Here is a 22,714-nt window from a genome sequence, read left to right as displayed (position 1 = left end):
GGCATGTGGCTGGTAACTTTTCTCCTGCTGTACTCTTTGCGGAAAGGTAGGTGGGCAAGGGGCGGGGGTGGACGAAGGAGGTCGCCGGGCACCGTCTGGGTGGCGTCGGGCTGGCCCCGGAAACGGTTGGGGCTAAGCTGTTGCCGGCTCTCGGGACGAACCGGGCTCAGAGCTCCGCGGCTCTTGGTGCGCCGTTCGCGGGGCTTCCGGTGTAGTCTCTCCGGGGCAATCGGTCCCGGAGCTCTCGGTGCAGCCTATCCCCGGTCCCCGGAGCTCGCCGGAGCTCTCGGTGCAGCCTTTCCGGGGGAGTCAGCAGCGGCTCTCAGCGCTCCCCCACGGGACGCGCCCGTCTCGGGGCTCCGGAGCTCTCGGTGCGCAGTCCCCGGAGCTTCCTGGTGCTCTTTCTGCAGCCCCTCCGGGTTACCGACCCCGGGACTCGGCGTTTCTCGGTGCTATCCCACGGGACCGTCTCAGCGGGGCTCTCGGTGCGTCCGCCGCGGAGTGGAGCGCGGAGCGCGGTGCGGAGAGCGCGGAGCGGCGCCGCGTCCCGAAGCGATCCCAGAGCCGCTTCTCGGGGGTCCGCCGGTGGCTGCAGGGAGCTGGAAGGCGGAATCGACGTGCGCGGCATCGCCGGGCCAGCGATGGGGACTGGAGCTCACCGCGGCTCCGCGTCCCCGCTTCCCGGGAGAACTTGGAGTGCTAGCCTAATCCCGTAAGGCAGAGGAGATGTAGCGATGCTCTGGAAATCGCATCCTTCCCTCTTGGAATACTGCACCCGGTGCAACCCGGCGGCTCGGCATGAATCGGATGGCGGCGGGGCGAGGTGGGGGGAGGAATCGTGAAACGAGTGTGGAGGAGATGTACACATAAAGATTAGAGCTGAATTTGAAGTTGGAGATGAAGGGAACGCTGCCCACATCCATAGAGGTGATACTCTGCAGCGAGTCTCTCGATGCAATTAAAAAGCAAGGCAAGGAGCTGTGCCTAACCCGGGCGGTTCAATCGCGGCGCCTGGCCCCGCGGCCAGCCGAGGTTACATAAAGGATTTGCCCCTTTCCCAATCTGCAGGAATTTTAAATGACATTCCTGTGCCGAATCGCCACCTCATTGCCACCTTGCACATGACCCGACCTGCAGATGTGGCAAGGGAAGCTCCCACCTCTTGGAAACCGTCTGCTCGGAGGATGCAAAATGACATCTGCCCTAATTATCGGTGGTGACATTTGGGAACGGCACAGGGGACGTTTAGGGGAGAAGGAGACAAGTGGAAGAGAGGGGCCCGAGCTGCCTCCTCGCCCGAGACCCCTCTTGCTGCCCCTTGCTTTAACCACTCAGCATTAATCTGCTGAAAAAAAAAATATTTACGGAGGTTTAATAGGGCACCCTGCCCGCTTCTGTGGGGGTGATCAATTATTCCATCGATTAGGAATTGTGGGATAGCAGCTGGATTCCAGCTGGAGCAGAGAGAGCTGCGTTTCGGAGCTTTTCCCCCAAAATCGCTATTGTGTTCGGGAGCTGCGGAGCTGAACGTGCCAGCCTCTGCTTTGCTTACATTTGCATTTTATTGCTGTGCTGGAAGAGGGGAGTGTGGGGGGGAGAGGAAAAAACTGAACCCAAACCCAACAACCGTCGAGGATGCTGCGATTTCTACCCCTCCCTTCCCCCGCTAATAACCAAAATAACCGAGAGCTGCCCTGGCTTTGTGGCTTCTGCAGGGTTTCAGCCCTAGCTTCTTGGTAAAAAGGATCTCTTCCCACAGAGCTATCTCTTTGGAGAGGAGCAAATTAAAAGCCTCCATTAGCACAACTCCTCGTGGCCTCATTTTCTCCTTTTTTTTTCCCCTTCTTTTCTTTTTTTTTTTTTTAAGGAATAAAAATGTAATCTTCAGTGCTGAACAGTCCTGGTGATGGAAAGCGTTAAAGCGAAACGGTTCCAAAGAGAGGACAGCAGCACAATGGAAGTTTCATTATAATAATAGGATAAAAAAAATATAATGAATTGCTTAATGCATGATAAACCTTTCAGATACTTAATATTTCTGGGCACTGAAGCACATCCTTTTAACGTGTTCCTGCTGTAGAACAAGAGCTCAAGTAGAAACTGAAAGCAAATAAACACTTGATCCAGGGGAAACCACTGAAGTTTAGCGATTCCCTGGGTGGGTTGGAGCTGCTCATTTCTCCCCCACTTGGAAAAATCAACAAAAAAGAGGTGGTTGGCAAGCAAAGGGAAAGGGGAGTTGAGCAGAAAGATGGCCTGGCAGAGGAAGAGGGGAAGCGAGCGGTGTGAGGAAGAGCAGAGTAGAGGAAATGGAGAGATTTGGGGCTGGGGGGAAAGCATCTCCCTGTGCGTTCTTGCTGTTTCTCCGTGCTGCCCGCTCTGCACTGGCATTCTGGCTGCCTGCTGCTGGGTACTGGGTGCAGTCAGCTCTGCAGCCTGCGCCTCCTCGGCTCGGCCCCATCTCGGCCCCCCAGTGTGGCACAGCGCTCGTTTGTCTCTGAAATGAAACATGGAAGCCTCATTAAATGCGTGGCAGAGAAGCCTGCAGTGCTGCCCGCTCCTCGCCGTGCCCAGGGTTTGTTTATCCTTGCTGGGTCGCCCCATGGTGCCCAGCGCAAGGAGCTGCAGTGGGTGCTTGCCCCAGGTCCCACAGCTCTTCCTGCCCCTGGGTGAGGAAATGGAGAGAGGCAACCCCTATGTTTTGGGCTGGTTTGGTTGTGTGGAGGAGCAGGCAGTGCCTTGTGTGTGTGCCACAGCACAGCCCTTCCCAGAGATGGGGCAGCTCAGCAGCTGGGGCCTTCATCTTGGGCAGCCATGGGAGTGGGCACCTTTCTGCTGCAACGCTCCCGACCCTACCCCTGTGGCCCTGGTCTGGAGGGATGGGCAGTTCTCCGTCCTCCTCTGGAGCCACTGGCGAGCCGAGCACAGGGATAAGGCTGTAAGCTTCTCTTTGTGGCAGAAATTCTGCCATGGCAGCACACGGGCTCTGAGCTGTGCCATGGAGAACGTGAGGCCATCTTGCCCCCCGATACGCAGAGTGTGGCTTGCTAGGAGGGCACAGAGGAGGAAGATGCTCCGGTGCCGCGGTCGTTCCGAGGCTCTCCTGGGAGGCTCAGGGCAGTGCTGGCTTTGGGTGCAGTGCTCCTGCTCTTGAAGTGTTTTTACGTAACCCTCATGCTGCGAGTTCCCCGTTCCCTGCGCCTGGATCCTGGAGCAAGCCAGCCCAGCAGGGGCGATCTGCCTGCTGCCGCCATCATCTGCCAGCAGCCCTTCTACCAAATATTTAGGAAATCCATTTCCCTGCCCCAGCTGCTGCTGCCTCTTGGAGAGGGCTCTGCTGGTCTCTCCCTGAGAGAGGGGAATGAGCACAACCTGGGGGAGAAGAGGAGGTGGGAAGGTTTAGGAGCTCGCTCCATTGATGGACTCCCCTTGTTTCTCAACCCTGCTGGTGCAAATCCTCGTGTGGCTCGGCTGGCATGGACCAGTGGCTCCAGAAGGAGCCTGGCAGCAGGTATGTGTGGATCCCCTCGTACCTGCTTGGCCTGGTCTTGGCCTCAGAGGGGGACTGTGTTGTCCCCCTGGCTTGGTAGTGTCACCAGATATTCCCCTGGGACCCTGCTGCAGCTCCTCAGGTTTCATGTTCAGCACGGCTGAGGTGTGGAAGTGGACTGTGGAAGGGGAGGGAGAGGCCGTTGTCTGTGGTGCCTGGCATCGTTCCTCATCCCCAGAGCAGAGGGCCCCTGGGACACGCTCGGGCAAGTTGGGGGGCTTGGGAGGTGGTGCAGAGCTGGGGGATGGCTGGCTCTGGGCCAGCCCCCCTGTTTGGATGGGGTGGTGAGACTGGTACCTCAGCAAGCTGATGTGGGGGGTCTAGGGGCTGGGGACATCATCAGGGAGAGCTATTCTTGTGCCAGGCAAGGGTTACAGACTCAGCCTGGGTGCTGGCGTAATCGCTGGAGGTGGCTCAGGCCCTAATTTCCATGCAGATGCATTAAGGAGCAGGCAGCTCCAAGCCTGTTTGAGCAGTGCCCTTCCCTGGTGGTGGCTGCTGGTCAGGAAGGGCTACATGGGCTGTGCCACAAGGCTGGCACTCCTGCAGTGGCTGAACCTCGATGCCAGGGGAGGGAAGGTGCTGTGGTGTGTGTCATTGTTGTGCTGGGCACCAGCTGAATGCCACAGGCCCTCCTTGTTGTTTTGTGGCACAATTTCCACCCCTCTGCACCTGGCCACGATGTGGGGGAGGCCACTGGGCTGGGGTCATGGCTTTAACCCTTTGGGCTGGAGAGCCACCACAGGGGGATGGCATCCTGCATGGCTGCACCATGCTCCTGCCAGGGTATGTGCACCTCCTGAGGGTGCCAAACTCGTGTTTCTCACCTCATCTTAACCACTCCTCTCCCTTCCCCTTCTGAGATGCTTGGGGATGCCACCTCTGGTTGTGTCAGCTGCAAGGCTGCTCCCTTCATTAGGAGAAAGGCCATTAAAAGTGTCCTGAAGATGAGGGCTGAGGGCTTGGAGGAAGCTGGTACCAGGGAAGGCAGAAGACTGCTCCAGTGGGCAGGCAGGATGTGATGGCATCGCTGCTGTGTCTGCAGGCAGCAGAGAGGAAAGATGAGGACTTGCCACCTACCTGTAATTCCCACCCTGCCGTGCATGCCAAGCCTCAGGTCACTTTCTCCTTGAGCAGGGCAGGTGTCAAACCCCCTTAATGAGGATAATAAAGGAGAGAGGAGGTGGTGATTAGCCCTGCTGCTCTGCACAGCAACCCTGCAGCCCCTCCAGCTGCTGGCTGGAGAAGCCCTGCTAGCTCCTGCAGTCCCTTTGCTGGGTGGCAGGTGGGCAGTCATGGACCTCTGCCACCCCTTGAGGAATGGCATCAGCCCAGGCTGGATCCCCGTGCTAGAGGAGAGCCTGAGAATCCTTCAAACACAACTTGTGTAGCCTTTCCCCATCTCTGCTGGATGTCCACCCAGTTTAATATGCAAAGGACCTTGCTGAGCTTGGAGGAGCTAGCTGGGTTTGGGTGGGCATGGGACTGGTGGGGAGTCCTGATGATGTCTGTGCATCATGGGCAGAAAAAACTTCTTAGCTCGGGAGAAAAGGCTCTGAATGCACTGGCACAAAGCTTGTCATTGTCTGAGAGCAGTCCTGAATCCACCTCACAGCAAAAGATGGGAGTTTGGAGGAAAGGAGGGATCACGTCACTGGGCACTGGCCTTGAGAGGTGATCTCCCTGGGTGATCCCCCCTGGGTGACCCTGCTTTTGGCAGGGGGGTTGGACTTGGTGATCTCTGCAGGTCCCTCTAACACTCTGTGATTCTGTGATTCACTTCTGGGGTACAGAGGCTGAAGTTCAGCCCCTGCTGCTCCTCATGCAGGACTCATGCCTGCATCTCATACAATCATAGAATGGTTTGGGTTGGAAGGGACCTTAAAGATCATCTAGCATGGCAGGGACACCTCCCACCAGCCTAGGCTGCTCAGGGCCTCATCCAGCCTGGCCCTGAACACCTCCAGGGAGGGAACATGCACAACCTTCCTGGGCAACCTGTGCCAGTGAATCCCCAGCCTCACTCTCAAGAATTTCTTCCTCATCTGCAGTCTAAATCTGCCCTCCTCAATCTTCTCTTGGCTGCCTCTTCCAGAAATAGGTGGCTTGGGGACAGTTTGTGGGGTTAGAGCCACTGGTTAGAGCCAAGGAGTGCATTTGGCAGCCCAGTGCTGTGCCGCTGCTGCAGGTATCTGAGTTTGGGGAGTTCAACCATCCAGGCTGGCAAATATTGTGAGGGGATGATGATAGCAAAACGACTTGCTTCTCCCAGCTCAGATAGAGAGATTAATATTTCAACAGCTCCAGGTTGTAATTTAGCACAATTTAGGAAGATTGCTCTCTGATAACTTCAAGCTCCTGCCTCTCGGAGCCAGCCCAGGCTGCGGCCGGCTCTGCGCAGGGCTTTGTGCGGCTCCCAGCTGCTCTCTGGGGCTGGGTCCTCCACGCCTGCTCTGCAACCCTCCCCCAGCAGAAACTGTTCCATTTTGGCTCCTCTTTGCAGGTTGCTGTGAATTAATGCCCTGGGTATTTAGGTTAGGGTCAGCACAGCTGACCAGATGTGAGCAGTGCTTTCTGGTATAAAAATATATTGCAGCACTATTTCTGAAATGTTTAATCTCTCCTTGGTGATTTGGAGACAGTTTTATGAAACATGGAATTAGGGATTGGTGCTCAATGCTAAATGGTAAAGGAGATTATCTGGATTTAACTCTCTGCGTCTGTCACATAACTATTGCCAATCCCATAACCTCCATTTTCCTCTGGAAAATCCTTTTCTCCCTTTGACCTGAAAAAGCTTGGAGGGTAAGCTGAATGTCTCTCTTCAGGAAGGATTTTTCCACTCTTCAAACCCCAGACCCTCACCCATCCATCTCTCAGCTTTCCTGGGTGCTGCTTGGGGTGAAGGTGTTTCCCTCTTGGGCTGTGGATGCACTCTGGTCTTTATCGTAGCCTTCAGGTCTCAGAATCCCAGGATGCCAGGGTGGAAGGGACCCCAAGGATCATCTGCTCCAACATTTCTAGGTGACAGCAGAGTTGTAATGGGCTGGCCCAGAACCCTGTGAGCTGAGTCTTCAATGTGACCAAGGCAGGGGACTCTACTGCTTCCCTTGGGAGGTGATTCCAATGTCCAACTGTTCTCAGGGTGACAAATTTCGTTCTGGATTCCAATGGGAATGTCCCCAGCAGTACCTTGTCCCCATCAGCCCTTGGGACTCTCTGTAAAAAAGTCTCTCAAGCTGCCTCTTCCTGTTTGATGGGAACCTGGGACAGGACCTCCTAGGAACCTGTTTGCAGGTGATTCTCCTCTTGCACATTACAGATGTTGCTTTTTCAAGACCTAGAGGCCATCAGGAGGAAGTTCTGCACCATGAGGCTGGTGAGACACTGGAACAGGCTGCACAGGGCTGTGGTTGAGGCCCCATCCCTGGAGACATTCAAGAGCAGACTTAATGTGGCCCTGGGCAGCCTGCTCTAGAGGTGTCCCTGCTGCCTGCAGAGGTGCTGGACAAGCTGCCCTTTGAGGCTCCCTGTGAGTGTTTCCCTTTGGGTGAATGTGGCCATATCGGAGCTGTGGTCTGGGACCCGGGGCGGAGGTGTTGAGTGGAGCAGATCCAGGTGGTCATCGGGGTGCTGAGCAGAGCAGAGCCCTCCTGGTGCCAGGCTGGTGGGTGGGTGGGTGGGTGAGGAAGGGTGGCTTTTGCTGTGCTTCTCACACGTGCCTGCCCCAGCTCCAGCCATCTTCTGCTGCTCTCGACAGGCGTTGCCACAAATAGCTTGGCTGCTGCTGGCGCGGGCTTTGTTTGCCTCCTCCGCCTGCAAACGTGCCTCTGCCTCTTTCATCTGTTGGGGAGCAGCACCGTGCTGCTCTGATGAAGGGAAATGCTGATTCATGACGACAAACCAGCCTGGAGATGTCACAAAATGACATCCACAGGGCCGAGCGTGGCCCCGCAGCTCTGCGCAGCCCGGCTGGAGCTTTCGCTCCTCCGGTCCTCACCCTGGTGCTTGTCAGCGAGCAGGGCAGCAGAAATGGCTTTGTCTGCTCCTACCTGTGTGTGGATGTGGGGAGCTGGTGTATGGGGAGATGTGGAGATGCTTTTCTTGACTGATAAATCTGTTGTCTGGTGAGGTGGCAGTGCCAGACCTTGCCAGTCAGCTAATCTGGGGTGTGGAGAGCTTTGCTGGGCAGCTCTGGCTGTGCAGTGCCCCTGGTGTGGGACAGCAGAGCCCTGAGGAGGCAAAGGAGGAAATTTTGGCATTTGAGGTGATGATTCAGTGCAGAGAGCACAGAGAGCAGCAAACAAATGCTCTCACCTCTGATTTTGTGGGTGCTGAGAAGAGATGTGAGGCTGAGTGTCCAGGCAGAAGGAGGCTGGAGATGGCTCTTCTCTGGGACAGGGTGAGGAGCTTTGAGGTTTCCCATCAGAGGGCTGGAGCACATCTCCTGTAAGCACAGGCTGAGAGAGTTGGGGCTGTGCAACCTGGAGAGGAGAAGGCTCCAGGGAGATCTTAGAGCTGCATTTCAGCATCTGAAGGGGACCTACAGGAAGGCTGGGGAGGGACTGCTCGGAAAGACTTGGAGTGACAGGATGAGGAGCAATGATTTCAACCTGGAGCAAGGTGGATTTAGCTTGTACATCACGAGGAAGCTCTTTACAAGAGAGTAGTAAAGTACTGGCACAGGTTGCCCAGAGATGTGGTTGAGGCCTCATCCCTGGAGACGTTCAGGGTCACACTTCATGTGACCTGTGCAGCCTGCTCTAGTTGGAGGTGTCCCTGCTGAGTGCAGGGGGGTTGGACAAGATGCCCTTTGAGGTTTCCTTCCAACCTGATGCAATCTGTGAATCTTGACTTGGGCTGGTGGCACAGCACCAAGCCAGGTGCCCACTGTTGCTGAGTGCTGGAGGACACTTTGTAGGGAGATGCCAGTGACACTCAACCAGCCTCTCCTCGGGCAAGCAGGAGGCCACCCTTAGAGGGGAGGCTTTCCTTCTCCCTGCTCCTCCCCAAGTGAAGAAATCGAGGTCAGGGAGGGTCCCCCGTGGCTGGTTTTTGATCTGCTTATTGGCTGGGCGGTGCCGCCAGCCCCGCGCTCAGCCCCAGCTATTAATACACCGCCCAAGGCTGCGTCCCCATCCCGGCCTTCTGCCTGCTTGGGAAGAGTGTGGCTAAAAAAAGCAACCAGGGCCCAGTGGCTGGGGCTCCTTCTCTTTATTTATAGCCCATCTTGCCTCGGTTGGGAGGGAGGGACTGGAGGAGTTCCTAGGGTCTCCCTCTATGGGGACAGGCTGGGAGAGTTGGGGTTGTTCAGTCTGGAGAAGAGAAGGCTCCAGGGAGACCTTAGGGCAGTCTTCCAGTACCTGAAGGGGGCTACAGGAGAGATGGGGAGGGACTTTTGCAAGGGCTGAGAGTGATAGGATGAGAGTGAATGGATTGAAGCTGGAGGAGGGCAGATTGAGACGGGAGATGAGAAAGAAATTCTTGCCAGTGAGGGTGGTGAGACACTGGCACAGGTTGCCCAGGGAGGCTGTGGATGTGCCCTCCCTGGAAGTGTTCAAGGCCAGGCTGGGTGAGGCCTTGAGCAACCTGGGCTGGTGGGAGGTGTCCCTGCCCATGGCAAGGGGTTGGAACTGGATGATCTTTGTGGATGTACAAGTTGGATGAAAAAAGTCCTGTCCCCTGTTTTGAAGCAGGGAAGTGCCCTGTAGAGCTGCTCCTGGGCATCTGGGTTGCTGCAAGCTCTGCCTTCAACCATGCCCTTAAACATGGCACATCTTGGTCTGTGGGCTGTGCCTGACGCCAGGCTGCAGCTTGGGCTCTGGGTAAGGTGGGGCCAGGTTCCTCTCCTGCTGACTTTGGGAGTGGGGAGCAGCACTGAACTCAGCTCTCCTTCCCCTCTCCAAGGGGTGCTGCAGCTTTGTCACAGGAAGGGTTCTGCCCTGATCCCTGATGGGCAGCTGGAGCTGCTCTGGGGGTCTGATGGGCTACTGGGGTGCTGGCTGTGGCTCCAGCCTGGGGGTTATGAGGGTTTGCAGGGGGATTGGTGCCACTTTGTGGTGCTTGGGTTGCGGTTGTTGCATGTGGGTGTCCTCAGGCCTGTGGGTGCTGAGCCATGGTCAGACCAGGTGCCCAAAGCCAGCTGGTGAAGCCTTGGGGGATGCCCTGGGTACCCTTCCGTGCTCTCACAGCCCCTGATGGTCCTGGCTGGGTGTCTGTGACCCTTGATCTGTGCTGCCAGCAGGAGCACTGGCCTGTGAAGATGGCTTTGTGCTTCCAGCTGATGCTCCTCTGCTTTACTCTACTCTGCTGGGGAGGCTGGGCTGGGGGCATGGGGCGCCAGGGCGCTGGCAGTGCCCGTGGGGCTGGGCGATTCCCCGGGTAACCCTCCCGCCCCTGTGGCTCTGCTCTCTCTCCCTGCAGCACATGCTGAAGATGTTGGAACCAGCCTCTACTTTGTGAACGACTCCATCCAGCAGGTCACCTTCTCCAGCACAGTGGGGGTGGTGATCCCCTGCCCGGCCGCAGGGTCACCCAGCGCCGTCCTTCGGTGGTACCTGGCCACGGGCGACGACATCTACGATGTGCCCCACATCAGGCACGTCCATGCCAATGGAACTTTGCAGCTCTACCCCTTCTCGCCATCAGCCTTCAACAGCTTCATCCACGACAACGACTACTTCTGCACGGCCGAGAACTCGGCTGGCAAGATCAGGAGCCCCAACATCCGTGTCAAAGCAGGTAGGAGCCCCCCTCCTCCTCGGGGGCATGGCCGGAGAATTCCCCCCACCCTCCAAGGCTGAATGTGCCAGGGCAGCTCAGCTGGCAGCAAGTGAAAGCTGTGCTTACAAGCAGAACTGGCATCTGCAATGACAGGCAACCAGTGTGGACAAAATATACAGGAGGCACTTGGTGCCATGGGTTAATTGGTTAGATGGTGTTGGGTGATAGGTTGGACTAGATGATCTTGAAGGGCTTTTCCAGCCTGGTTAATTCTGTGATTGGTTCTGTGGTTTTCAATATTTGCAGGGATTTACAATGGATGAACAGCACAAGGACTCCCCAGCACAAAGACCAGGGGAGCTGTAACAGCCTCTCCTTCCCTGCCTCTTCCTTACCCCTCTGTACACAGCGGGATGAGTGAAAGAGCAGAGGGATGTTAGCACTCAGCCAAAACAATGCAGCCAAGGTCAAGCAGAAGCCAGCAGAAGCACAAAGTTAGTATCTCCCAGAGCAAAGAAGCGAGAAGAGAGAGAGATTGTTTTGTACAACCAGTCTGAGTCTGTTACCTTCTCCAGGGGGGTTGTTTAGGACTATCATTATTTTCCTTTTCACACCCAATGGTGATTTATTTACATTCTCCCACTTTTCTGTTCAAGACCTGTGAAAAAATTTTTAAAGGCATAGCCTAAAACTACCTCAGGCTTGCACCCACTGCTGGCTCTGCTCTGCTCTTCCCCTCTGCTGCTTGGCACACAGAGCACACACAGCTCAACTCTTTCTCCCCCCTGGCACAACCCCACTAATGCTGCTGACTGGCAGCCTGCTGGTGCTGGGGTGGTGGATCTGGGCTGTTTTGAAGGGGAGTAGGCTGATGGCATCTCTGCCAGGACCCGGTGCCCACTGCCTTGCTGGGGCTAAGGTGCTGCTCCGCCTGCACCGTGGGCTGCTCTGGCAGCCCTGGCACAAGGCACTGCCAATCGGCACTGCTGCTGCCTGCCCAGGAGCAGAGCACAGAAGCAGGGCTGCTGTTGGAGGGCATCACAGAATCACAGAAACATTCAGGTTGGAAAAGACCCTTAGGATCACCAAGTCCAAGCGATAGGTTGGGTGCTGTGTGGGTGGAGAGCAGGAGGAGGGCAGGGTGCTGGGTAAGCAGGGCTGCCAATACATCTTTGCCAAGCAGCATCCTGCCCCAGCTCAGACAGCTTTGCCTCAGGCTGCTTACTGCCTAGGAGAGGCCTGGGGTGGCCAGGGGAGAAGTGATGTGCAGCATGAAGGTCTCTGGTGAGTGCCTGGAGGCTGTGGTGAGCCTGCAGCCTGGCAGCAGGAGAGGTCCTCTCCTTTGGGCTGCTATTAGACAGGATGTTAGAGGTTGGAAGGGACCTCTGGAGATCTTTAAGTCCCAACCCCCAGCTGTCACACCCAGCCACATCTGGGAGCTTCTCTCAGCTGCAGGAGGAGCTGGACCATGTCTGGGTTTGTGTCCCACTCATGCCCTCTTCAAGCCTGTCCGTTCCCATCCAGGCTCAGCATGCCAAGGCTTATTAACCTAAAAAAAAAAAAAAAACCAAAAACAAAAAAAGGAGGACTATGGCAAAGAGCTGAGTGCCAAAGCCATTATAGTAAATTATTGACCAGGCTGAGGAGGGCTAATAGCCCAGGAATGGCTTCATTATGTAACCTATTAAAAGTGAAGCTAGCAGAGGGAACACGACAGAAGTGACTACAGGGGTTTGTGGTTTAATGCCTTGTACTGCAGGGGAAATGAGTCTTAACCCCCTTCCCGGGGGTGAATTATTTACCAGCATGCCCAGGTTACCCAGAAACCACAGCCTGGCATGCAGGGTGGCAGCAGATGGGCTGCAGGAACGATGGTGCCCGGGCAGGCACCGCAGGCTGGGCTTCCCTGGGGCAGCAGCCTTTGCTCTGCCCTTGTCCAGGCTGGGCTGGATGGATCCATAGTGATGGGATGAGAGGGAATGGATTGAAGCTGGAGGGGAGGGCAGATTGAGACTGGAGATGAGGAAGAAATTCTTTAGAGTGTGGGTGGGGAGACACTGGTTGCCCAGGGAGGCTGTGGATGTCCCCTCCCTGGAGGTGTGCAAGGCCAGGCTGGACGAGGCCTTGAGCAACCTGGGCTGGTGGGAGTGGCCTTGGAACTGGATGGTCTTGCAGGTCGATTCCAACCCAACCCATTCTATGAATCCCTGCTCTTGGTGGGACTCAGCTAAGAGCCCTTTGCTGGTGCAGCTACCAGCAGCCATGGGTATGCAGTGGTGGCCCACACATGGCACTCTCTGAGGGCCACCAGCATGGCTCCAGCTGTGGCAGCTTGAGCTACTTCAGCCTTGTGGCATTTGGAAGAGGCTGTGAAACATTCTCCTGCTTCTGTTCTCTCCTGGTCAGTTGTGTCCCAGTTGCATTCCAGTGGCAAGGCACCAAGGAAAGGCAATGAGAGCTCTGTGAAGGAAGCAAAGAAATGCAGCTGGATATGGGAGGGGTGGAGAAAATCTCTGGAAGCTTAGGAGGAGCTGTTGGTGAGCACATGGAGCATTGGGCAATGGTTTGAAACTGGAGCAGGACAGGGTTAGGTTGGCCATCAGGAGGAAGCTCTGCACAGTGAGGGTGGGGAGACACTGGCACAGGCTGCCCAGGGCTGTGCTTGAGGTCCCATCCCTGGAGACATTCAGGATCAGCCTGGATGTGTCCCTGTGCAGCCTGCTCTGGCTGGAGCTGTCCCTGCTGCCTGCAGGGGGTTGGACAGGATGCTCCCTGAGGGTCCCTTCCCACCTGATGCATTCTGAGGTTCTGTCATCTCTCCAGCCAAGGGAACGTTGTAAGCTGTGGCTGTAGGTCACCCTGGTGGGAATTACTCCCTGTGGCAGCTAGAGGCCAGGGTCAGAGCTGCTGGCTCAGAGCTGCTGGGCTAGCTATGGTCAGCCTGCAGGAGGCTGGGCTGGGTGCTCCTCCTGCTCCCTGCTGGCCTTTCAAGCCTGTGAATAAGCCTCCTGCTCCGTGTGATTAAGGAGGCTTTTGCTGGCTAATCTGCTTTGTCTCTGGGGTCCCTTTCCATGGTAGGCTTCTCCAGCTCTCTGCAGCTTGGACTTCACATCTCCTGGTCTCCTTGGGTGCACAGTTGGTGTGTGGAGCCCTGGGGTTCAAGGTGGAAGCACTGTCACCCTCTCCTTGTGTTTGCACAATGGGTAACCACTGGGTGCCTTCCTCTGGGGGCTGCTGAGGAGCTCTGCCTCAGGAGGGTTGTTGAGCTTCTCCTGCTCTGGCAGAAGGGACTTGCTAGGTGATGAAAGAAGGATCTGTCCTGCTGCTCACGTCCTGCAGGGCACAGTTGTCACAGTAAGGAGGTACCTGGACTGCCTGAGGGTTAGACTCAACCTCCAGGAGTTTGTGGTGCCTGCCTGTGCCACTGGCCATGGTGGCATCTTTTTGTCTCCCTGAAGAGGCTGGGGTGGCTCTGCCTCATCTGGTGAGTGCTGCTGGAGGCTTGTGGCACTGGGGAGTCCTTGTCACTGGTCCAGGGAGCAGCATGGAGCTGTCAAAGGGATGTGCATCTCCCTAAGGAATAGGGCACATGATGGGGACAGCTCATGGCTCTCACTGTGGTGTTGCTTGGAAAATTGTCCTCAGCTTCCCCAAAGATCCCTCTGGGGGGTCTGAGGGGGTGCCAGGCTCTGTCATAGGCTGTCCCTCCCAGCTGCATTTGCAGCAGGGGGATGATGTCTCCAAGGTGTGAGGTTGAACATTGCAGCTCTGCTGTCCCTGTCCTGAAATCTGGCTGCTGCCAACCTTTGCCTTGGCAGCTTTGACGACTCCAAAGCCAGCAGCTTGCCCTGGTGCAAGCCCATGGGATGCTGAGATCGTGGCAGGAGCTGGGGCAGACCCTCCCCCACTGCCCACCCAGCCCAAGCCTGCAATCTCCAGAGGAAAGCTGCTTCCTGCCCAAGTGTTTTGGGTGGCAGCAGCGTGCTGCTGGGTGGGTTGGTTTGTTTGGGAGCCGTGGGACTGAAGCAAAAGGCAGTGTGCTTCCCTGCAGCACTGTCAGGCTCCCAACCATCTGCTCTCTCCTCCACAGTTTTCAGGGAGCCGTACACCGTTCGGGTGGAGGACCAAAGGTCGATGCGTGGAAACGTGGCTGTTTTCAAGTGCCTCATCCCCTCTTCAGTGCAGGAATATGTTAGTGTTGTCTCCTGGGAGAAAGACACCGTCTCTATCATCCCAGGTAAGAGCAGCCACCCTTCTCTTGGCAAAGCCTGACCTGCTTTGGCTCTCTGTGTGGAACTCGCCACCCGGGAAGGGCTTTTCTCGGTTTGTCGTCCGCCCTGGTGCTGCCCTAGAAGGGCTTCTAGTGATGCCCCTCTGGTGGCGTGAGCACACCTGGCGTGGTCAGGGTCTTCTCGGTGCTCTGCTTGGTGCTTTGGGTGTCTCTGGGCTCAGGGGTGTGTGGTATGGTGGTAGATGTGCCCCAGCCTGGCTTCTCGGTGTGCCTGGCAGAAGGAGCAAAGCCTGCCCGGGCTGTGTGTGTCCCAGTTGGAGCTGGTTGGTGCTGGTGTTACCAAGTACCAGTGCACCAAGGGAGGCTGCCAGCAGGATGGAGACTCCCTTCTGACAAGGAGTGCCATGGAGAAGCCAAGGGGTGTTGGGGACAAGGTACTGCTGGGGGCGTTCCCATTGGAATCCAGAGGAAAATGTTTCCCCATGAGAACAGTTGGACATTGGAATCATCTCCCCAGGGCAGCAGTGGAGTCCCCTGCACTGGTCACATTGAAGACTCAGCTCACTGGGCTCTTGGCTAGCTCACTGCCACTCTGCTGTCACCTGGAAAGGTTGGAGCAGATGATCCTTGGGGTCCCTTCCACCCTGGCACTCTGTGGCTCTGCAGTGGGGGTGATGCCTCAGTACCATTCCAGCTTCTCCTGGAGGTCTGCACAAGTGCTTCAGCCCTGGGCAAAGGAACTCAGTCAAAGCAGCAGCCTGCCCCTCTTCCCTGTGCCAGCACCTGCCAGCTGCCTGGCCCCGTGTCCCCTGTGCCTGTGGGCAGGTGCTGGGCACTGTGTGGGGCCAGCCCTGTGTCTCTGTGTACCAGGGTGACCTTTGGGCTCCCTCCTCAGAGCCTGTATTGATGGCAGCTCTGGCTGCCCAGCACAGCCTGTGTAAGCTAGTAGTAAAGTGATCAATAGCCACGGCCCCCGGGGATCCAGGGAGGGTTAAAGGATTTTGCCCAAAGTGACTGCTGGCAGCCTGGCATCTGCTTGCAGGTCAGCAAGTCCCCAGGCTCCTCCAGGGCTTGGCATTGCTGCACTAGCAGCACCCTGGGGAGCAGATGCTGGAGGGCAGATGCCATCAGGAGCCAGGGGAGCAGGCTCAGGAGGGCAGATGCCACCAGGAGCAGGGCACAAGCCTGGCACCATCTGGGGCAGCACTAATGGAACCTGAGAGGTGATTTGCTGCAATCCCTCCAGCAGGGATTAAGCTTGAGGAGCAAAGTGCCTCATCTGGGGGGTGGTGGCAGGTGGCCCTGAGGCCATGCTGGCTCTTGTTGGTGGCCTGCTCCTCCTGAGCTCAGCTCATCTGCTGACTCAGCACTGGGAGGTGGGCAAAGGGAAGCTGAGCTCTGGGGCTGTGAGACATCAGCAGGGTCTACATGCAGCCTCCTGCACAGCAGGGGACCCAGCTGTGCCCAGGGAGCACAACAACCTCTCCTGCCCAAGGCTGTGCCCTGGCTGGCACAGAGCCTGTCACGGGTGGCAGCACCAGGGCTGGGAGCCAGCTGCCTGCCTGTGGTCAGGACCTGACTGTTCAGAGCTTCCCCTCCCCAGAACTGACCTCTTCCTGACAGGCTTGGGATGAGATCCAACATGGAACTCTTCACCTGGAGGAGATGGTCAGCCCTGTCTGGGTGTTCAGAGCCAGGAGCTCGCCCTGAGCAGCAGCCAGCCCATGCCTACAGCAGCCTTTTGCCCAGAGAGGGCAACCCCATGGCAGTGTGGTTGGATCTAGATGATCTTTAAGGTCCCTTCCAACTTTTCTTGATGAAGAATGTCCACATTTGTCCATGCCATGTCCACACATTCCATGCACACCTCCAGGGACAGTGACTCCACCCCAAACTTGTGTAAGGAGCTTCTGGGTTTTTTGGGAATGCTATGGAAATGTCCCATTCTTAGTGGGTGAGAAAGCTCTGGGTGGTCCAGGGAGCCTCTTCCAAAGGTCTAGCAGTGCTCACAGGGCTGTGGTGGACACTCATGGTGGTGAGAGGAGGGTAGAGTGGTGCCCACAGGGCTCTGAGGAGTGGGGCTGATTGGCACCAGGCGTCCTGTGCACTGGGTTGGTCTCCCCCAGCCCTGTTCTGCAGTTTGCTGTGGCAGGGGATTTTTTTTTTTTTTTAATATGATGATTTAATTAGGGTGGAACGGTTTTAACATTCTAAAGCAATAATTACCCTAAAGACAGAACATATAAATTGTGTTACAGTGCAGAGTCAACACAAGCAAACATCCTCTGCTGTTGGATTGCAAACATAGGATCTGCCTCAGGCTTCTTTCTTTTTTTTTTTTTTTTTGTTTTCTTCTCTTTTTTTGTGCCTTGTTGCTGTTGTTAGAGCCAAAAGTGGCTTTGCTGGTACCAAACCCGTGGTCATTTCTCAGCCTCTGCTGAACTGTTGCTTCTGTCCCAACGCTGAGCCAGGCAGAGAAGGAAGGGGAGGTCCCTGCTGTTCAGAGCAAGCAGTGTGAGGGCTGAGCAGGCTGAAGTGTGGTGCCTCCAGCCACGGAGATGTGCTGCTGGAGTGGTGATCACCCAGATGTGCAGACACAGCTGCCTGGCTCTCCTGGTGAGGAGAAGGGCTGGGAAGGTACCAGAGCTCCTTCAGAAGCAGGGCTGGCTGCATGCCACATTGCTCTTTCCTAACCCCATTGTGCCAAACTCTGCTTTTCCTGAAACTCCCCTCCAGTGCTTCCCCTGGAAGCTGGGGAATCTTCCCAGCAAGCTCTGGTGCAGCTGTGATGAGCAGTCCTCATCTGCAGGAGCAGGAAAAGCCTCCATCCACAGCTCTCCATGGCACTAAACTCTTCTGAAGTGACTCTTCTCCCAGGAAATTCCTGCTTTCCATAGCTTCCCTGCTTTCTCCTCCATAAAGTGGAATATGCAGCTCAGATTGTGGGGAAGGGAGCATTGGCCCTCTCAGAAGCTCCATACATGGGCTGGGTAGCCCTTTGGTGAGCTTTTGCTGTTTTCTTGGTGGACAATTAATGGGGTTAGAGAGCTCTGAGATGTGTTTGGGGTTGCTGCTGCTCTTGCCAGCCCAGGAGCACTCCTCTTGCCTGGCTTCTTTCCAGCAGAGCCCCTGACCAAGGTGTCTCTGTAGGAGCACATGGTGGGGCCGCTCAAGGAGATGATAGAATAGTTTGGGTTGGAAAAAACCTCTAAGATCATTGAGTCCAAACTTCAACCCAGTGTCACCATGGTCATCAAACCATGGCCCCAAGTGCCATGGCCACAGGTTTCTGGAACACCTCCAGGGATGGGGACTCCACCACCTCCCCATGCAGCCTGTTCCAATCCCTGACCACTCTTGCAGCAAAGAAATTTTCCTCCTCTCCAACCTAACCCTCCCCTGACACAATTTCAGGCCATTTCCTCTTGTCCTGTTGCTTCTTCCTTGGGAGAAGAGCCCAACCCCCACCTGGCTCCAGCCTCCTTTCAGGGAGCTGCAGAGAGTAATGAGGTCTTCCCTCAGCCTCCTCTTCTCCAGGCTGAACTCCAGCTCCCTCAGATGCTCTCTCCATCCCTGTTCTCCAGACCCTTCCCCAGCTTCTTCCAGTGTCTCTGGACACCCTTCAGCCCCTCAAAGATCATAGAATCCTAGACTGGCTTGGGTTGGAAGGGCCCTTAGAGATCATCTCCTCCAATCTCCCCACCATGTGCAGTTGCCACCACTCAAAGATCTCAAAGCCAGCTCAGGGAGCGCTCTGCGTGGTCTCTGTCTCTGCATGGCCAGGCTGCAGGAGGGGCTTTGGGTGGCGAATTGCATTATTTGGTTAACTTGGCAAGATGGTAACTTACCCTGAAATCAGAGGTAAATCCTTGATGGGAGGTTGCCCTGGCCATAAATCATCGTTAGTGCGTCTGGGCTGTGCGCCTCGCCGTGCCGGGAGCCTAAAAATGTGTGTTTAGCAGAGTCAAGGGTTGTGCAGAAATTACAGGCTTCTCAAAAACCCATTTGCTTTTTTCTTTTTCTTTTTTTTTTTCTATGCTGGTTGCTCTCAGCAGAGGCAATCTTGCTTCTGGTTCCCCAGGCTGGTTGCAAACGTGCAGCCCAGCTCGCCGGACCGGCGCGGGCGGCGCTGGCACAGGCAGGGGCTGTGCAGAGCACTTGGCAGCCAGGTTGTGATTGCAAACTCTGCTGCTGCTTCTTGATCTCTGTGAGTGGGGAAGAGAGAGAGGGGGAGAGCTCTGCTGCTGAGCAGGATTGGAATGGGCTGCCCAGGGAATCATAGAATCATGTTAGGGGCTGGAAGGGACCTCGAGAGATCATCTGGGAGTTGGTGGGGTTGGTGTCCTGGAGGTGTTTAAGAAAGGACTGCAGGAGGCACTCAGTGCCATGGTCTGGGTGATTGGGTGATTGGTTGGACTTGATGATCTTGGAGGTCTCTTCCAACCTGGGTGACTCTGTGATTTTGTGTTTTCAGACCCCTCTGCCTGGGCTGTTGGGAAAGAGGGAGAAATTGCTGCTGTGAAGTGGTTTGTTGGGGTTCAGTGGAGCACTGCTTGGCTGTTCATGGAGTCAGAGAATCTGCTTCTCTTGCCAGCCCAGGAGCACTCCTCCTGCCTGGCTTCTTTCCATCAGAGCCCCTGGCAAGGCTGTCTTTGCAGGAGCACATGCTGGGACTGCTCAAGGAGATGATAGAATTGTTTGGGTTGGAAAAGCCCTCTAAGATCATCCAGCCCAACCAGCAACCCAGCACCATCAGGGCCACTAAACCATGACCCCAAGTGCTGTGGTCACACAGCTCTTGAACATCTCCAGGAATGGTCCTTTCTTTAGGAAGCAAAACAGAGAGCTTGCCAGAGGGGTGAAACTGACCCAAAATGGAGTTCTGGGATGTTGGATGTGGTTTTGTGGATGTTCTTGAAGCTTTTAGGAGTTCAGGAAATATCCAACCTCACCTGTTTGTGGTGGTGGCTCAGGTATGAGCTGAGTTTGACCTGCGTGGCTCTTGCCATCCCAGCCCCTGTGGTGCCCAAGGCTGCTTGCAGGACTCTGAAACTCGTCTCAGCAGCTGTTTAGAGAGGTGGGAAATGAACCTGCAGCAGTGTCCCTGTGGTGAGGTGTGGCCATCCAGTGCTTTCCTCCCCGCCTCTGCCTCCCACTGCATTTTCCTCTGGAATCTGAGGTGTGAGGAGCACAAATTCCAGCACCATCCACCTCCAGCTGTGGTGAGCCTGGGGAGCAGTGTGAAGTTACCAGCAGTGAACCACCCAGCCAGGGCAGCCTGCTCTGGTTGGAGGTGTCCCTGCTGCCTGCAGAGGGGTTGGACAAGACACCCTTGGAGGGTCCCTTCCAACCCAATGCAGTCTGTGAAGCTGTGTGGCCTGTGGGTGCTGCGTGCTGGGAGGGACAATCCAAGGGGCAGAAGAGCCAGGACCTGGATAATTCAGCATTGTCCTGGTGTCAATAGGCTTCTTCTGGGGGACATCAATCCCCTGTTACTGGAGGAGGAAGGCTGGAAGCTGGGATGGAGTAAACATGGTGAGGCAAAAGGCAGCTCTTGTTTGTGTTTGTCACACGCCGAGGGGGCCTGGGGACAGGAGTTGCTGAGGAGTATGAGCAGCCCTTAACCTTTTGGTTTGGTGCTGCCTGAATGCAGAGTGGTGCTGGCTGGTCCGGAGCGAGGTGCTTGGCAGCAGGCAGCCCACGGTTCAGAGCGTGCCAGGCGTCAGGTACCCTCTGCCCTGTCCCCGGTGTCACCTGCGGCAGGACACCAGGCTGGTGGCTGCCTCTGACCTTCCCGGTGCGCTGGGGAGAGACGAGGGTGCCCAGGGCTGCCTCTGCCTCCTCTGCAGAGCGATGTGGACCGGCAGCTCCACCAGGAGAGCTGTGCCCACCGGGCAGAAGGAGGCAAGGACCTGTCCTTCCCGCCGAGTGTTGTTGGCTCCGCCGGGGCCGGGCTGCGGCGCAGCACGCAGCAGCCTGATGTGATGCGAGGCAGCGCTGTCCGACCCCGCGCTCGCTGGGGGTGCTGCAAAACCTTCTCCTCTGTCGATCCCAAGATCTCTAAAGGTGTCCTGGCTTCTCCCCCCACCCCTCGCCACCCTCTCTGGCTGTGACATGTGCCCAGACCTGTTACAGAGGGAAGTAGCTCCAGGCGTTATTCTCACCAAGTGGGGTGAGATTCTGTCTGAAATCATTTCATCCTTCCCCAGAGACTTGGCGTGAATTTTATCTAATCGCCATGGCAACAGATAAAAAAAGGTGTGAGCACATCTCCTTTTGCTGTGATAATTCAGATTTATATATTCAGATCAGATTGGAGTTAGAGATTTTTTAAAGGGAGCAGATGCAGCAGAAGGTGTGACTGCAAATAATGTGGCAAGAACGTTTTGATGATCCTGCCCTTTAAGAGGGAGAGAGAGAGAGAGAGAGCGCTTTTTCCTGCAGGTTTTTTTGGAATATAATTATTCCATCAAATCCACTTTAACAAGGACTCATTACAGCCCTGATAATGCAGAGTCACGATGGAGACAATCTCACACACGCATGCACACACACAGCCAGAGAGGGACCACGTCCAGCAAATAAGATGCTGGTGACCAGCGTGGTGCCAGTGCCCGGTCGCTGCTGGTGCCCTGTAGAGCAGAGCCAGGCTGGGCCAGCTGAGGTCTGGCTGCCCTGGCCCACATGGCACCCTGGTGGCCTTCACATGGCTGGGGAGATGCTCACGGGCAGCCCTTTGGGTGCTTGGATCCTGGGAGCCATGTGCAGCCAGGAAGAGAGAGGCACAATGAGAGTGGTGAAATCCTGGCATAGGTTGCCCGGGGAGGTGGTTGAGGTCCCATCCCTGGAGACATTCAAGATCAGACCTGATGTGGCCCTGGGCAGCCTGTTCTAGTTGGATGTGTCCCTGCTGCCTGCAGGGGGCTGGATAAGATACCCTTGGAAGGTCCCTTCCAACCTGATGCAGTCTGTGAAGATGTGAACCCAGCAGGTGGGATGGAGGCTCTGGAGCTGTGCGTTTCCAGCAGCCCCTGCCCTGGGTGCAGCCCTGGCTCCTTTCTCCCGGTGCAAGGTGTCTCATTTGCAGGCTCCCAGGCTGCTGGCCGTGAGAGACTGCCTGAAGGTGAACTTGGACCACCCTGACCCATTGTGGTTTGCTGCTCTGCTCTGCTGCTGCAGCTTCTGCAGGAGGGGATGCTCCATCCAAGAGCAGAGCTGGGGCACTTTTAGCTGTCTCTTCTGCAGGCTAGAGGGAAGGTTTTGGGGAAGAAGAGTTGCTGTTGTTCCACTACTTGGCATCCCAGTCCTGTGTGGTGTCCTTGCCCCTGCTCCAAGCTCTGTGGGATGGTAGAGCATGAGCCAAATAGAGCACACCAAGGCATGGGGTACAGAGGAGAAGCTCTTCTTGGAGTTGCCATCTGTGTGTATCTGCAAGTGCAGGACTTCAGCCAGCTTGAGGAGCAGCTGTGACATAGGGGAGGGTCAAAACAGCACACAGAGGGAGGGAGGGATGGATGGATGAGGGTTTGGAGTAGAGGCAGGTGGGCTGTAAATCTCTGCCTGGTGCCTAATGCAGACCTAGCAAGAGACTTGTTTCCTGTGTTGCATAGCTGGACCTGTGTCTGCCCAAGCTGCTGAGGGCTCAGGAATGCAATTCATGAGTTTGTAAGACACTGGAAAGAAGTTAGAAACAAGAGGAGAATCCTCTGGAGCTTTGGTAGCAGGCAGGGAAGGGGAGTGACCCAGGCAGAAGGGGTTCAGAGGGGCTGATGGCCCTCCTGTGCTGACAAATGTTTCTGACCTTCTGAGCCAGCTGGGCTTGCCTGGGGGAGCCTGGAGACCCTCAGGCCATGCACTGCTCACATCACCAAGAGGCTTCTCTGCTGAGACTCAGCCCTTGGAGAAGGTTACAGGCCCAGCTCGTGCTGGAGCTGCGCTGCATAATGAGCTCTGGTGCTCCACGTGTCTGCTGCTCCAGCTGAACCTGCTCCTTGCTGCTGGTGTCACCGAGCTCAGGGGACACAGCTCCTGCTGAACTAGGAGGGCTGTGGTGGTCTTGTCCCCTGCTCAGAAGGCATTTGTTAAACTGTAGGGTTTTGTGCCTCTCCAAGACCTCCCTGCTGCAGGACAGGTGGCATCCTCTGGGCTGGGAGTTCCTGCAGGCACTGGAGCAGCTCAGGCTGGCGCTGCCATGCCCACTCTGTGTGCAT

At 56.2% G+C, this 22,714-nt stretch overlaps 1 protein-coding gene across 1 annotated transcript in view; it reads left to right on the top strand.

Annotated features, from left to right (window-relative positions):
* The window catches only part of DSCAML1 (DS cell adhesion molecule like 1), a 116,149-nt gene continuing 93,435 nt past the window's right edge, over positions 1-22,714 (top strand). Inside the window, exons 1-3 of the mRNA XM_054395599.1 lie at positions 1-46; positions 9,974-10,291; positions 14,364-14,510. Coding sequence (XP_054251574.1) covers positions 4-46; positions 9,974-10,291; positions 14,364-14,510 — 508 coding nt within the window. The 5' untranslated portion in view covers positions 1-3. The remainder of the gene's footprint in view (positions 47-9,973; positions 10,292-14,363; positions 14,511-22,714) is intronic.

Source organism: Indicator indicator, chromosome 34 (genome assembly GCF_027791375.1).
Source record: "Indicator indicator isolate 239-I01 chromosome 34, UM_Iind_1.1, whole genome shotgun sequence".
Classification (NCBI taxonomy): domain Eukaryota; kingdom Metazoa; phylum Chordata; class Aves; order Piciformes; family Indicatoridae; genus Indicator; species Indicator indicator.
This window is presented reverse-complemented; position numbering and strand designations above follow the sequence as displayed.